Raw genomic sequence first — 14,925 nt, forward strand, 5'->3', positions numbered from 1 at the left:
GAGTCATTTGTATGTAGCATGTTACTGCAAATACTAATTGTTGCAAGAACTTAGTAGCAGTTTACACACCTGATAGTATTATGATGACAATTTGTTTTTAACAGTAGTTAAGAAATTATTAATCAGCCAGGAGGCAGAATGGTTTCCAGAAAACATTTTGTGAGGAAAGTACCATGACAGTTAGCTTTTAAATGAGAAATTACTTATTGCTTGGATGATCTAGAATTGGAAGAATATACATAGGTGTGATCGTTAGCCAAACATTAACCTAGTAACCTGAAGCTGAAAGAAAATAGTATCTCTGTAAAAGTTGTAAAGCTCACTGTCTTCAGGCCTCCAGAAGCTTTTTATATTAACCTCTGTGTTTAACAAACCTTTCAGCCTGTCACTGGGCAGGGAGAAGAGTGCCAGTAGCACTTAACCCTGTTCTTGGAGATGGTCCTTTTCAGATAAGAGTAACATGGATCAAGCTATGATCGCCTCTCCTCCACCCTTTCTACATTTACTTCTGCAAAGCTTTTATCTGAAAAGTAACCAGTTTACCCTAGGAGCTCCCCTGAAACATGTTAAAGCTGATTACTGCTTATCTCCTGAGTATTGTTTCTTAAATGCTGAATTGCATGGTCGAATGGTTTACAAAAATAATGGCAAATGTTATTGGTGGTGCAGCAAAGAGAACGTGCTTAGAAAAGAAGGGAGACTTTCTGGGCAGTAGCAGTAATTATTAGCATGTGCTGGTTAGTTTTACAGATGCTTATCTTCTTTGACAGATCAACTGGCCCATGCTTTGAATACCAAGTTACAATAAAATGCAAGTTGATAGGATAAATGGCTCATTGGAAGACACAGCTTGCCATTTTGTGCGCTGCTCTCACTGCATGTGCAGCTGTTAATGTGGGGACCAAAGGCAGGAGTCAGGTTGGATTGGGAATGAGCAAGCATGGGAGAAATAGAGGGATAAAAGGATAAATGAGTCTCATCTCATGTATGTATCTGACCACTCAGCATGCTGCTGAGACTGCCTGATGCTTGATTACTGCAATCTGCCCTGTGTTCTTACTAAACCCAGTTTCTACCGTCTTGTCCATGGATGCACTCAGGTCTTCACTGTGTGTATGTGTGAGTGCTCATAAACTTCAAACCAAGCTAAGCCAGAGAGTGGAAGGAGAGATTTGAGTGCCAGGAGCTGCTGTGGGACCATGAAATTCTGGGACTTTTGGGTGCGGGTGTCAGAGCCTGGGGAGGAGCAGGGTGTAGGTTCCTCTCGCAGAGTGAGATTCCCCTGGGCTGGAGTGGAGGAACAGGGCAGGGCTGTCATTGCTTTATGTGTGAGTGCTCAGTGTGTTCATAGGGATGCTGATAAAAGCACTGTTTTCCTGTCTGTATTTGATCTGTCAGGCCATCTCTCTCTGCTTCTCTCTTGCTGTATGTCTGCCAGCCAGTGGTGAGAACACCAACAGCTGGATCTAGGGACATGGAACTGTAGCAGCCCTGTGTCTGTCAGGCAGGGAGATGAAGTCTCACCCTGGTTCCTGAGACTAGCCTAGATTTGGCTACTCAGAGGCTTTGTGGGGTTTTTTTGCCAGTGTTTGTATAATTTCATTTTTTCCAGAAATGGGTTCACATATTTTCTTATATCCTTGGTAAGGAAGTTAAACAGCACCTAGTTTAACAGTGATGCAAAAATCCAGCTTGCAGAACCTCATCCACATTTACTAGGACTTCTTCATTAACAGTTGCTTCAGTTATTCAGCTTTTAATACATTTGATGTATTCTCTTATGCTGTTCTAATCAATTCACTTGCTATGTTAAGCTTCATATCAGTCTTAGATCTTTAGCTGCTGTGGTTTCAGCAGTAGTTGCAGTCTCCTTCAACTGTACACCTAAGAGTTCGCTTTTTTTTTTTTAAAGCAAGGCCCATTTGTCTGTTGTTACAATGTTGATTGTTACTATTTCTATCCTTACCCTTTAATCCTTTATGTACCGCATCCTGTATTTTGACTTCCCTTACTTTTGTTCAGGGTAGATCTAGCAGATGTGCCTAGCAGCACTCTTCCAATCTCAATGCAGGTACACAGGCTAAACAATCAAGCAGTGGAGCTGTGCCTGTTCGGAACAAACAAGGCAAGGAAACATCTGTGAATGTAGCCTCTGAGGCAGGGAGAGAGCTTTTGTGCTGAACAAGTTCTATTCTGTTTGTGACGTTCAAAACTTCGTCTCATTTCCTTTAAAACAAAAGGGACATGGCAAAAATTCTTCATGTACATACTGCCATTCTGTGTGTGACAATGAGTGGTTCAAGGTGTCTTTTAAAATCATTTTTTATATGCGTGTTATATGCTGTGGTAAAGTCCACAGTTAGTAACTGCGTGTTTTTTGGTTAGGGAAAGTTCTCAGAAGGGAAGAAAAGAATTTCTTCTTTGAGAGCATGTGGCCATGGGAGAAGGTTTTCCAGGGAACAATAGGATAGGCAGTAATAGATGTGCTAACTGGAGAGCTCCCACTGGGAAAGTTTTCTTAGAGCAATGGGGAAGAAACACAAAACTAGTCCAGACGTAATGAGAAGAGGGAAGATTTTTTTGTTAACCCAGAGGAGAACAAGTAGAGTTTGTTGAATTCATAAGGGCTATTGAAGATTGCTAGTGTGCCAAGCAGGTCTGGAGGAAAAGGGCCCTTGTTGCAAAGATGTAGTTGGGCAGAAAATGTATTTGTTTCAAACGGCTGTATTTTACTTCTCTCTCAAAAGAATCTGGGTTTTCAGAAGGAAGACAGTTTTTCAAGTTCATGTTCTAATAAAACATCATTTCTTTCAAGCCCTTTTGGTATTTTTTGGTGTGTTCACTTTAAAGAAAAGGTGCAGACAGATCTGTCTCAAAGCTCTGGCATGTTTGAAATCCAGTCATAGCATTAAAATTGAAAAATGTCATAGCTGGTGAAATACATTGGGTCACCTTTAAAGAAATCTAGCTGACTGCATCATGAGGACTCTTGAGAGAATTTGAAGAAAACTTTGCATACCTTGTTGGGGAAGTTTTTTTTTCCATGTTCTAGAAATCAGTTCTTAGCAGTTTGTAGCACAGTTCCCACTGGCTGTAGAAGATACCGGTGAAGCTGCAGAGCATATTAGGGTAGACCAAATGTGGGATGACAGAAATGAAAAAAGAATATTGCCCTGCACCAGACTAATCTCTTTGAAACCCAGAAGGAGCACAGTTCCTGTAAAAGTGAAAAACTCTCACAGGTAGTTGCACACTTTGGCTGATGTGGGTTTTCTGAGTGACTGGGGCTGGGAAGGAAACCTTCCCCCTGTGGTGGTGCTGCTCCATTGCCTCAGGCCTGGGGCTGCATGTAAGGTGGCTCTCCAGGGACAGGAGGAGTAGCACAATTCCTTGGAGATTTCATAGTCCACACCACACTTGACCTTCTTTATCAAACAGAGGGAAAATTACCTTGTGGATGCATTTCCTTTTATTCAGGCAAGTCAGGTTTCCTGTTACAAACAAATAAACTAACCAAACAGAAAACTTTCCAGCTGCGTTCATGAGTGGAATTGCAGTTCAAATGTGATCCTTTTCCCTGCCCTTCAGAAGGTTTTATACAAACCAAGCATTAACTTTGTTCCATATCAAGAGTAGTCTAGTCTTTTTCCAACCTAAACGATTCCATGATGCTAGGACTCTGGAAAGATCCGGGTTGTCCTTTAATTTTAATTAATTAATTTTGGCTAAGTGTTTCAAATACATACCTACTCCCTGCTTTAGAATCCTCAAACAGAATTTGCCTGTTCCAGACCTGGGGAGATGCTGCTGGAAAGCTTGTGTTTTAAAACTCTTTGGGTCTGCCTGTCCTGAAGTCTTATCTTACTTTGATTTTTGTTTTTCATGAAATGCAATGATTGCTTCAGAAGTTGAATTTGAAACTTGAGACAACTCTCTCAGAATTTATGCACACACAGTTGTTTTCATTAATAGCTTGTGAACTTTAAATGTCCCTACTATACATTGAATGCTTTTTTGCAAAGAGATAATATTAGTTATGTAAGAAGTAGCCTTCAGAATATCTGTACAGTGTTTGAAAACACAGAGCAGTCATGAAGAAAGCGGATAAACAGATTACAGGATGAGCAGTCAAAATCAATAAATATTGAAAAGGCTTGAATAAACAAACAGCATTCATCAGAAAGCAGGGTTTGTTTTTTATATACTGGCTATTGGAAGAGGAGCTGCAAAAAATACAGGATTCAGAAATACATTATTATATGTCCAAGCTTGATCAAAGCAATTTCTAACAAAGTTATGGGAGATGTGACTGTGCATATGAGATGAGGGAGAATTTTAAGAATTGAATTTAGTGAAAGAATTATTAGGCTTATTAGTCTTACTAATTGTTTGGCTAAAACAAAGCTGGAATTATGGGTAGAAGGGAATTGATCTTTTAAAAAAATACGCAGGACTTATGGCGGATTTTTAATGGATTTTTTCCAAGAGTTTGAACAGTTGCAAATTTGGAAGATAAACAGCTTGAAAGTTGAGATTAATGATGTTTTTAGGATGGGTAATAAATAATGATTGAAATTACCATGTTAAATTTGAGTAAATATTGCTCAAAAGAAGACTTAAAATTCACTTGGAGACAGTAATGGTTTGTAAGTTAATGAGCAGAACTGATGGGTGTTAGCTGAGGCACTGAAGGGAAGACTCTCAGCTGGCATATTTTGGGACACCTCATTATGCCAACTCAGGGGTGCCAGGGTCACTGATGTTTGTTTGCACATACCTGCTGGCTGATGTCTGGAAGTGGTGCATTTGAATGACAGTTTCAGCTTCTTTAGGTTGTGCTAGTCATGCTTTGAGAGTTACAGCAGCCCTGTAATTCTCAAATATTACCTGAAAATGTATTTCCCTTTTTCTATAATATTAGTAAATAGTAAGAAAAACTACTGAAGAGAAAACCTGTTTTGTTTGCAAGCTTTGGGAGTTAAAATGCAGGGTGGAGTGTTCTTAAATTCAGGTCCTTTGCTTTCTGCAATACTTCCAAGGTGGACTGTATACATGTTTGTTTATGGAATACAGTAAATAAAAGAACACTTCTGAGTTTGCCTTGTCTGAAAGTGGTACTCATTGTGCTTGAGCCTCACAATTCATCTGCTCATGCACAGCTGTTGCAGTGTCTTGAACAGTTCCACACTTAGTCTTGGGCAATCAGATAGTTTCAATCTCTTGTGGGTGGTGGCTGTAGGGTTGATTGGCATTTAGGGAATCCTGTTTTGCTAAAAGAAGTAACCTTTTGTATGTACCTTCCAATCCAAGCCTTTCTGTCATTCTATGAACTGCCCAGTCACAGCATTTATGAGACCTGTCTGCACCTCAAGGGTGTTTTGTGAAAAAAGTAATACACAGAAAAAAAAAGTCTGATTTTAAAAACAGAATATCTGTTTTTAAAATCAGACTTTTTTCTCTCCATCATTTAGCACATTTTTCAAATACTGAGAGTCAAAATCAACTAACAGGGAGGCCTAAATAAGTTAAATACTAGAAATCTTTTAAAAATATTTATTAGGAAGACTAATAATTTGAATAATTTGTCCTCAACCATGTATGAGACTGGTGAAAAATCAACAGAGTAACTTTCTTCAAAGTCACATGGTAAAAACTTGCAGAAGGGACTGGGAAATCTCTCTTATGCCATTCCCATCATTTTTTGTAGAGTTTTCCAGTTGTCAGATTTTCTTTTTTAAAACTTTTTTTTTTGTTCTGCTACTCTATCTTTGACCATCTTTTTGTGTCCAGTATTTCGCAGAAAATGTTGATTTATGTTAATGAAATGACCAGGATATTTAATTGCCCATTTACTCTGAAGCAAATCCATATTTTCTTTTTTCAAGTATTGCATCTTTTTAGATTTAATATTTACATAATACCTGCTGAATTACTGCTGAACCATTTTTCAGGGAGGAATTATAAACAGCAACAGTGACTTCAGGAAAACCACTGCTTTGTTGATTTAAACTCCTTAGCTATAATGATGAAATACATGTGATTCAGCAGGGTTATGGACTTGAGAAGCCTGAATTTAATGAATGATGAGCATTAGATTTTACTACATTTCATGTAATGCCTAAACATAACCCAAATAAATCCCATTTAATCTTTTTGGCTGAAGAAATGATCATCATCCATGTGTTTAAACATGGAAGTACACTTAGAGTAATTAAATAAGTGTGATAAAATGGGTGTATTTATAGTAAGACATGCACTTGATATTTATTCTTAGGAATGAGTACTCAGTTGATTATAATTTTACATGTTTTCTTGTGGAATCCTTCAATTCTGGCAGATAACAGTTTTCTTGTAGATATACCAGTGTATAGTTTCAGTTATTTTTAATATGTATTTCTTATGTGCCCCAGTATATGAGAAGCTGTTCTGGAGAGCTGATCTACTCTCAGAAAGTATGCTGTAGGGATTTTTGTTGTTTGTTTGTTTGTGGGATTAATAGTTTCCATATAAAAAATCTTGCCAGGTAATTTTTAGTGAATTCATAAATGCTTTAAGTATTGCTCTTATAACTTAGCAAATTATTTTAAGTGGTTTATATTTATATTTTATATTTATATAATTATATTATAATTAATTGAATGGCAGAGCATGCACTAATTGATGGAAGGAATAATGGTTTCTTTCCTGCCTGTTTAAGAGAAAAAAGCATATTCAGTGACTTCTCTTTATGTTACTAATGAATAAGGATTTTCCCAATGTATTATAGTAACAGACTGTGAGTAAAATACAGAGTAACACCTTTTAGGAAGTAAAATATTTATACTTCTTTGTATTAAAAGTAAGTTCCATTTTTGTCAATTTTATGAACTTGTCTAGAAAGGAAATGATACTTGATAAATAATTTAAATTCAACTGCAAAACTACTATTTTTTGAATAGTTAAACCTGTTTAACACAGAGATGCAGTCTGGACAAAGGTTCTCCAACATTCCATTTCAAGAAATGACTTGCATTTTATTAGAAGGTATTGTCACCCATCAAAGTAAGAAATAGAAAACAAAAACTTGGTTTCTGATAACTACGTGACAAGTGTGTGTGTACTTACATTTTTCTAAGTACACTTAGTTATGCATTTGTAGCAGGGAATATAGAGTATCCATTTCTGGACTTATGAAAAATGCAGGGTTTAAATTATCTCATGCATTTTATTGAAATGTTTTCTTTCCAGAGTAGATATTGAATTTTATTTCCTTCTATGTTATGATATCATAGGTTATCTGTTAATAGAATTCTTTCATTTTCATTTTTTCAATGCAGAAATATGAATGCCTCAGAAGTCATGTTGCGTTTTTCTAACATCTGTACAGTCTTTCAAATTCCTTAGTTCTGCAGCATGATTATTTTGAAGGTACACTTCAATGAAACACATTAATAGGCACTAAAAAATAGAGTACAAGTTGACTAGCTGCTCATGTGAGAGTTGTTTGAATGTGACTTTATTTGAATACTTTTACATTTCTTGTAATTTGCTGTTTTGTGACCATAATATAAAATGCAACCCCGTTTTGGTTTTTTTTTTTTTAACCTGTAAAGCTTACTGGTTTACTTGTATTTGCATTTGTTCATTCTGTTTTCACGTTTTGAGGACAGGAGACAATTGTCACACTTAGTCCAGTAGGTAATTTGTGATTAGCTAGAGGGAGATTAAGGGATTGAGAACATTTTAGACTCTCTCTGCATCACATACTGCATCCAACCATCTGAACACATAAAATTCTCTTTCATTTCATTGCAATTCTTATGGTGGATTGGACCCTGGCTGGACACCAAGTGTGCTCAACTTCACTCTGGAGTTTTCTCTCTCTCTCCTCTCTCGCAGAGGGGCAGGAAATGGGTCAGTTCATCACATGTTGTCTCTGCCACTCCTTCCTCATCAAGAGTAGGACTCCTTGCAGTCTTCTCCTACTCTGGCATGGGTCCCTTCCCACAGGATGCAGTCCTGCGGGCACAGATTCCTCCGGTGTAGGTCCACAAGTCCTGCCAGTAAACCTGCTCCAGTGTGGACTTCCCACAAAGCCACAGCCTCCTTTGTCCTTCTGGTTGATCTGGTGTGGGGTCCTCCCCAGGCTGCTGCAGGTGAACCCTCTGTGGACTCCATGGGCTGCAGGGGCCAGCCTGACTCAGGGCAGTCTGCACCTGGGCTGCTGGGCAATCTCATCTCCAGTGCCTGGAGCACCTCCTCCCCCTCCTTCTGCACCACCTTGGTGTCTGCAGGGCTGTGTCTTTCACATTCTCACTCCTCTCATCAGCTATAGTTTTGAAGTTTTCTTTTTTCCCACCTTTCTAATTACATTATCCCAAAGGCTCTGCCACCATCACTGATGGCTCAGCTTAGGCCGGCAGTGGGGCTGGCTGTCTTGGAGCTGACTGGCACTGGCTCCGTAGGACATGTGGGGAAGCTTCTCACAAGAAGCCACTCCTGTAGCTCCCCCACTACCACAACTTGCCAGGCAAACCCAGCAGGGACCCTGCATGTAGATGCACTCAGATAGCTGAGACCTCCAGCTGATTCTCTACTACCATCTGTAGGTTTGTTGCAGTGCAGGTCACTTCAGCATTTGGGGCTTTTTGTCACTTTCCTTCGCCACCTGTAGAATAAAGACTGTAATATTTACCAGCTTTACAAAAGAGTTTTGAGATTCTACAAAATAAATTTGAGACCAAATACATATTACTCTTATGTTAGTAGAAGCAAAGAAAAATGGTTGTATTATTATTATGCTTTAGTTACAGATATTACCATATTAAGAAGAAAAAAAAATAACGAAGAAATTGAATCAGTCACTTTGTTTTTGCAGGTTCTTTCATGTTGGTGAATACATCTGGAAGATTTGCAGGACAGAAAGCTCACCTCCTGATGCCCCATCTGAAAGAAAATGATACGCATTGCATTGATTTTCACTATTATGTTTCAAGCAAGAGTGGAGCTAGCCCTGGCACTTTGAATGTATATGTGAAGGTTAATGATGGTCCTGTTGGTAACCCAGTCTGGAACACATCTATCACTGCCACTTGGAGCAGAGCAGAACTGGCAATTAGTACTTTCTGGCCCAATTTTTATCAGGTATGTCTTACTTTTTATGAAACTGTTTCTCATAGTAGTCATCTGGTTCTTACTTTTTAACTTTAAATCAAAATAACTTTCAGTATTTCTAGTTGATCATCATCTTAATCACATTTTTGTACATCATGCTAAATGTTTGTTTTTACATACATATGGCTATGTTTATATGTTTACATGTATTTATAGAAGTGTGTGAAATGCACATATGCTCTAAATGTGGATGAACTAATTACTGAAAAAAACCTAGAAATTTTGCCATTGATTTCAGTCAATTAACTGTTTCTCTGTAATGAATTCACTCGTTCTTTCCATTCAATAGGGATGCTGGAATTGAATGTCAATAGATTTTATTACAGTACAGTCTTCAAGTTTGATTTAGATCAGCAATACTTGTTGCTTTAGAACCAGCAGAATCCTTTGAATCCTCAGTTCAGATCTTAACTCTGAATGAAATAGCCATTTGTCCGGTAGTAAACATAAATATAATAGTAGCTGTCATAAAGATTCATCCTAAAGATGAATCCTAAAGATTCAGGGGAATTTCACTTGACAGTCCCTTAGGATGCTGCTTTTCTGTAGGAAGGTTTAGGTAAAATAGTTACTTACTGTTCTAAAGTAGTTCAATGTTTTTCCTCCTTCTTCCTGTGAAAATACAGTCTGTCTCCACAAATGAGTAAACTTGAGTTTATGAGTAAAAAAATGAGTAAAATGAGTTTAAAGTGAGAGCAGACCAGTAGCATAGAGGTGTTACTGAGCCTCCTGCATCTTCACTTGAAGTTTGGAAAGTTTGAATGTTATTTAATATTTGTTTGTCTGTACTGAATATTGTCACCATACTTATGGTTTGAAGCTTTCTGAAGAAAAGCCATCCTAAAGATGCCAAGTTCCTTGACTGTAGACCTCCCTAAGAGGGACAACGTTGCTCTTCCACCATACTGTTCCAGAGTGGGACTCCCTAATTCCTACAGCAGTGCCCCAGTTACTAGTGTCACATGTGGCAGAGTCTTGTTGTAGTTCCTGCATTTGCTTTTTCAGATAACCAGGTATGTGTTGCCCCACCTTCTTCTAATGAAGAATTTGGGAGTGTCCACTCTAGGTACTCTGGGAGGCTGCAGTGGGATCCTTTCTGTGGCTGCAGCATCTGATTTGTGAGGATATCTCAAGTGAACTCAGTCTGTTCATTTTGAACCCTTTTTCTTTTAAGGAAAAAAAAAAGCTGAAGAACTTTCTGGAGTCTTTTCCCTATGACTTTCACCCACAATGAAACAGAAAGTCCTACTCCGAAAGATGAGTCTGGAGGGCCAGGAACATTTTATTTTTGGAATGTGGGATGCCTGGCAGTGGATGCAATACTTACAAACCCAAAAGAGCACACTTACTCATTTCTTCTTGCCTCCGATAGTGTTTTCCTAGGTTGGGTCTGCATTTGCATCCAGTGTACTACCCAAGGTTCCTAGGAATAGCTGCAACTGCATTGTCAGAGTATTCAGGGAGACTATTGAGGGAAAGCTTACAGACATCTCAGCAAACTTCATGATGTGGATCTTTATAATTGTCTGCAGGCTCGATGAGGTGATACTCTCCTGCCTTTTTGAGAAGGGCAGGCATAGTGGCAGAGCTGAGGTGCACTTCAGCTGTGGGAGAAGCTGTGTGCTCCCTATCTCTCTGGAGCATAAGGCTGGATCTTGATCACAAAGTCCAAGCTTTGTTTAGTTGTACATCTCGCAGGGTGAAAGGGTAGTGTGTATTTTGTTGCCTCTCATAGTTCAAGGAGGGTTTAGATGCTCTCTGTCATTTGGTTTCATTTCAGGTAGTCCTGTGAAGAGCGGGGAGTTGGTATCCATAATCTTAAAGTGTCTCTTCCAGCTCAAGACTCCCATGATGCTCTGACCTTACATCAAGACTTCATGTTACCAATTTGATGCCAGTGTTGAGAATACCTTCCAGTGCTGCCAAAAAGCCTTTCTGTCTTCACTGAAATAGTGAGGACCATTCTGTGTTGTTAGCTTCAGTGGATGGTGGGAGAAGAGGATAGAGCGTCCCACAGACAATTTTGTGGCTGACATTGGATATAACTCAATGGTTAATAATGTGGAATTTACTGGAAGGTTTTGTAAACACAGTGGGTGGTTCAGGAATACTGAGTAAATGTGTGGCTGTGTCCCTTATGCCCAAGTCTGAAATGTCCCCATCTGCATAGTAAATTAGAGGAGCTTCCAGTTTTCTGTCTTCTGAAAGGAGTCTGGTTTTTGTGCAGCAGAACTGCTATGGAATCAGCAGTCAGTAAAGAAGAGTGTTGTGCTTCCAAGTCTCACTCTAGCTCTGAATCAAAATGCTGATGTGGACAGGGGAATTTTAGTAGAAGAAGCCTTGACTCTGACTATTAATTTTAAGGTAAATTAACATATCCTTAAAAATACACAAATCCTCTCTCAGTTTCAAATGTTATTACTCATGTTAATAATAATCTGTGTCTGATTTCTGACAATATGATACATATGGTAGTTGACCATAGAAACAGAAGGATAACCTTTCCTATCATCTTTTTCCTCAAGACCTGCCATCTGGACTGTTCACCCTTATTTTTAGGTGAACCCTTACATGCTTGGATGGGGTACTGCAGTTTAGCAGATTACCACACATCAGCTGATGTATAATAGAGCCTGTCTGTAATGGATTCCACGTGCTCTCCTTGCTGCTGGAAATGTTGACATTTCTGCATAATCTTTCTTTCACTGTGGAGTATAGTAGGTAATTTTCTTTGCATTTGCTGCATATAGTCTGAAATAATACCTGCTTAGGTACTGCAATTTAGCTGATGTGCCAAAAGATCTTATGCTATGTTAATATCCATGGCAGTGCAGGGAATCAGTGTTAAATACTGTAGCTTCACTGGTTTCATTGTAAATAAGCTCATTTATTCTCGAGGAAGTGCTGTCACCATTTTAAGAGCTTACAGTTAATTGTTTTCGGTTGCCTCCATTCTCTGAGATCTGTGATGCAATTTCCTCACTCGAGTGCTGACATTTGCAATTTTTCATTGTTTCTGAACTCCTTTCATCAGTTTTCATGCTTTTTCTTCACAGTTTGTTGTGGGGGAAGACAGGAAGTTAGCCTGCAAGCAGCTAGGAGAGGAGCAGGAAGAGGAGAGAGAGTATACATGGATCTTTTGAGAGTGTGGCTCCAAGTTAGGTGACAGCTCAGGTGACTGCAGGAATAGTGGGGAAGGGACAGGACTCACCTGACTGATAGTTATATAACATAGTACCAAGTCTATTTCCTGAGCTGCTATACATTTGAGTCCAAAACTCCAACCTCCTTTTGCACAAATCCATGTGTTCCATACAAAACCTCCAGAATGTCTAAGAACGTACCAGACTTCCTCCCAGGGATTTTCTGAGTTTGTCTGACGTTGCTGAAAATGATTAGGAAGGCCTTCTAAGAAGGTTTTTAGGAATGATGGAGCCCTTTTTTACTTTTCTTACTTATGCGAAGGTTGGTAGCTTCCCAATGAGTACTCTCCAAGAGAACACATGACATTACTAGGCAAAGGGACAAAGCAAAGTAATTGTGTGATTGTTGAGTTTAAAATCACATAATCTGTGTAGCCATCCACATCTGTGAATGTTTTATAATTCCATTCCCTTAGCAGAACACTTGAAAGATGTCTAGATGGAAATGAAATCAAAATGTACTACAGAAATCTGAGAACAAATTATATATGTTAACATTTCAGAGTTATAATATTTATACAATTCAATAGTTTTTCAAACACAGTGTGTTGTGTCTGTTTTGCTGTTGAAAAATGTAGGCAAAATAGCTCCCACTGAACGGTAGCTGACTACAAATCAGACCATGTAGTATGGAGTGAATTTTAATCCAACTTCTAAAGATTAATTGGTTTAAACCATGTATTGCGAACACATACAAGCAAAGTGCTCAAAAGATTTAATAATTAGCAGTAGTTTATTATTGGAGCACCAGGTTGCCCCAGCTTGTAAATATTTTTCACGTTGGGTTTCTATTTAGAATCGACTCGTTAGAAAAACAGTCTTTGAACTAAATAATTAATTTCTTTTAATGCACCCTTTTCTTTTTGCCAGGTAGTTACTTGTGTATGTTGCACACCATAGGTAAGCTGTACTACACATATATCACAAATCACCATTGCAACCTGCATGTAACAACATTAATTGTAGATTACTTGCTGAGTATTTAAATTGTCAAGCATTCTGACAATTAAGGATATATTTAATTCCATAATTAATGATTTTCTAAGTACTATTGCCTAACATTTGCCATTGATTTTAGGTTATGTCTGCACTGCTGTCCAGTTAGTGATAACAGTGTGCTTGCAGTAACATGGGTTCAAGCTGCCAAACACCTTCTGAGTCCAAGATAATCAGCACAGCTTGTTCTTTTCTGTTGTGCCTGCTGGTCTCTGAGCTACTTCTTTGTTTCGAAGTAGCTGGTGTATTTCTGCAGGTACTAGTCTTGTTTCTGTTTTATAAAATCGCTTTAGGAGTGCTCCCCCGAGGAAGCATTGCCTTCCTCTTTTTAACATTGTGCCCAGGAGAAATTGTTTGCTTTACTGAGCTATTGTCTACTTGGTGCATCTTAAGCAAGAGCATCAAGGAGTTTATCGTGCCTTTGGAGACAGCCTGCAAACAAAACAAAGCTTCACATAATTCTTAAGACCTTCACCCTCTTCCTAACTTGAGTAGAATTAGAATGTACATGGAAAAAGAGAATTGAACATTACATAGATTTTGCTGGTAAGTGGCAAGATGGTTTTTAGATTCTTGGGGAGCAGTCTCAGAAGGTTGAGAGGCTCTAAAATTGATGCTTTGAGATACAAGTCATGAAAAGGCTTCTCTTCTAGTTGAGGAGAGGGTGGCAGGGTTTTTTGGCATGTTTTTATTTTCTTTAATGTTTTGATGTTTTTTCTCATTTGGATTTTTTAGCAGGAGTAGAATCTGGTAGTTTCAGGGTTGTTTTCCCTAGATTAGTTAATAATTCTCAGACCAATTAGTAGTATTTAAAATAAATTTTATATTTCAGAAGTGTTGCTATTTTGAAATATCACAATATGCAAAAGCTGCTACTGAGTTGAGTCTGGTGGGGGGATTGTGTTCCTTGCTTCTAACCCTTCAAGCAAGCAATTTAGCACAGCCCCACTGCAAGTCACACACCATCTCCCTATCAGTTTTTATATTTTGAATTGTTTGCTTTGTACTTTGCTGGAAGTCAGTCATAGCAGCAGTGAACTGAAACAAATCTTGATTAAATAAAACAACAAACACTGCAGATTTAAAATCCAGAAATGGAATTGAAAGGATTAAAAATAGCTTCCAGTATAGTAACACAACTGTCTGTGCCACTGCACCATCTTTAAATGTAAAATCCTATGAAGCTGGAGTGAAAAAATGGGGTAAGAGCCTGGCAGTAATTCCTGATCCTTTTTAGTAAGGACACAAAGGAGTTACATGGTATCACTTCACAGAGATGAGATTTACCCTTCACCATTCTGACACGTTCCCCTGTAAATTGGGAGTTTAGGGAATAAGAAGCAGCAGATCAAACCTAACTTCTAAAATCTGGACTTAAGCATACATTTGTTTCATAACCTGCTTTGTACATGTTTGGCTTGGAGTTTGGCTCATGCAGTGTACTTAAATCCTCATCTAGGACAGAGCATTAAGCTTCTTGTGCAGTAAAAGTCAGGCTCACATTCTCATGTGTTGTGTGTGTTGCATTCTACTGCACACATACAGTTCCTGAACTGTGCTTTGAACTCCAAAG

At 38.5% G+C, this 14,925-nt stretch overlaps 1 protein-coding gene across 10 annotated transcripts in view; it reads left to right on the forward strand.

Moving 5' to 3' along the window:
• PTPRM (protein tyrosine phosphatase receptor type M) overlaps nt 1-14,925 on the forward strand; it is a 437,545-nt gene that overhangs the window by 122,976 nt on the left and 299,644 nt on the right. For all 10 annotated transcript variants that reach the window (XM_084219928.1, XM_084219932.1, XM_084219926.1 and 7 more), the window contains exon 3: nt 8,858-9,123. In XM_084219928.1, coding sequence (XP_084076054.1) covers nt 8,858-9,123 — 266 coding nt within the window. The remainder of the gene's footprint in view (nt 1-8,857; nt 9,124-14,925) is intronic.

This window comes from Fringilla coelebs (assembly GCF_963513975.1).
Source record: "Fringilla coelebs genome assembly, chromosome: 1".
Lineage (NCBI taxonomy): Eukaryota > Metazoa > Chordata > Aves > Passeriformes > Fringillidae > Fringilla > Fringilla coelebs.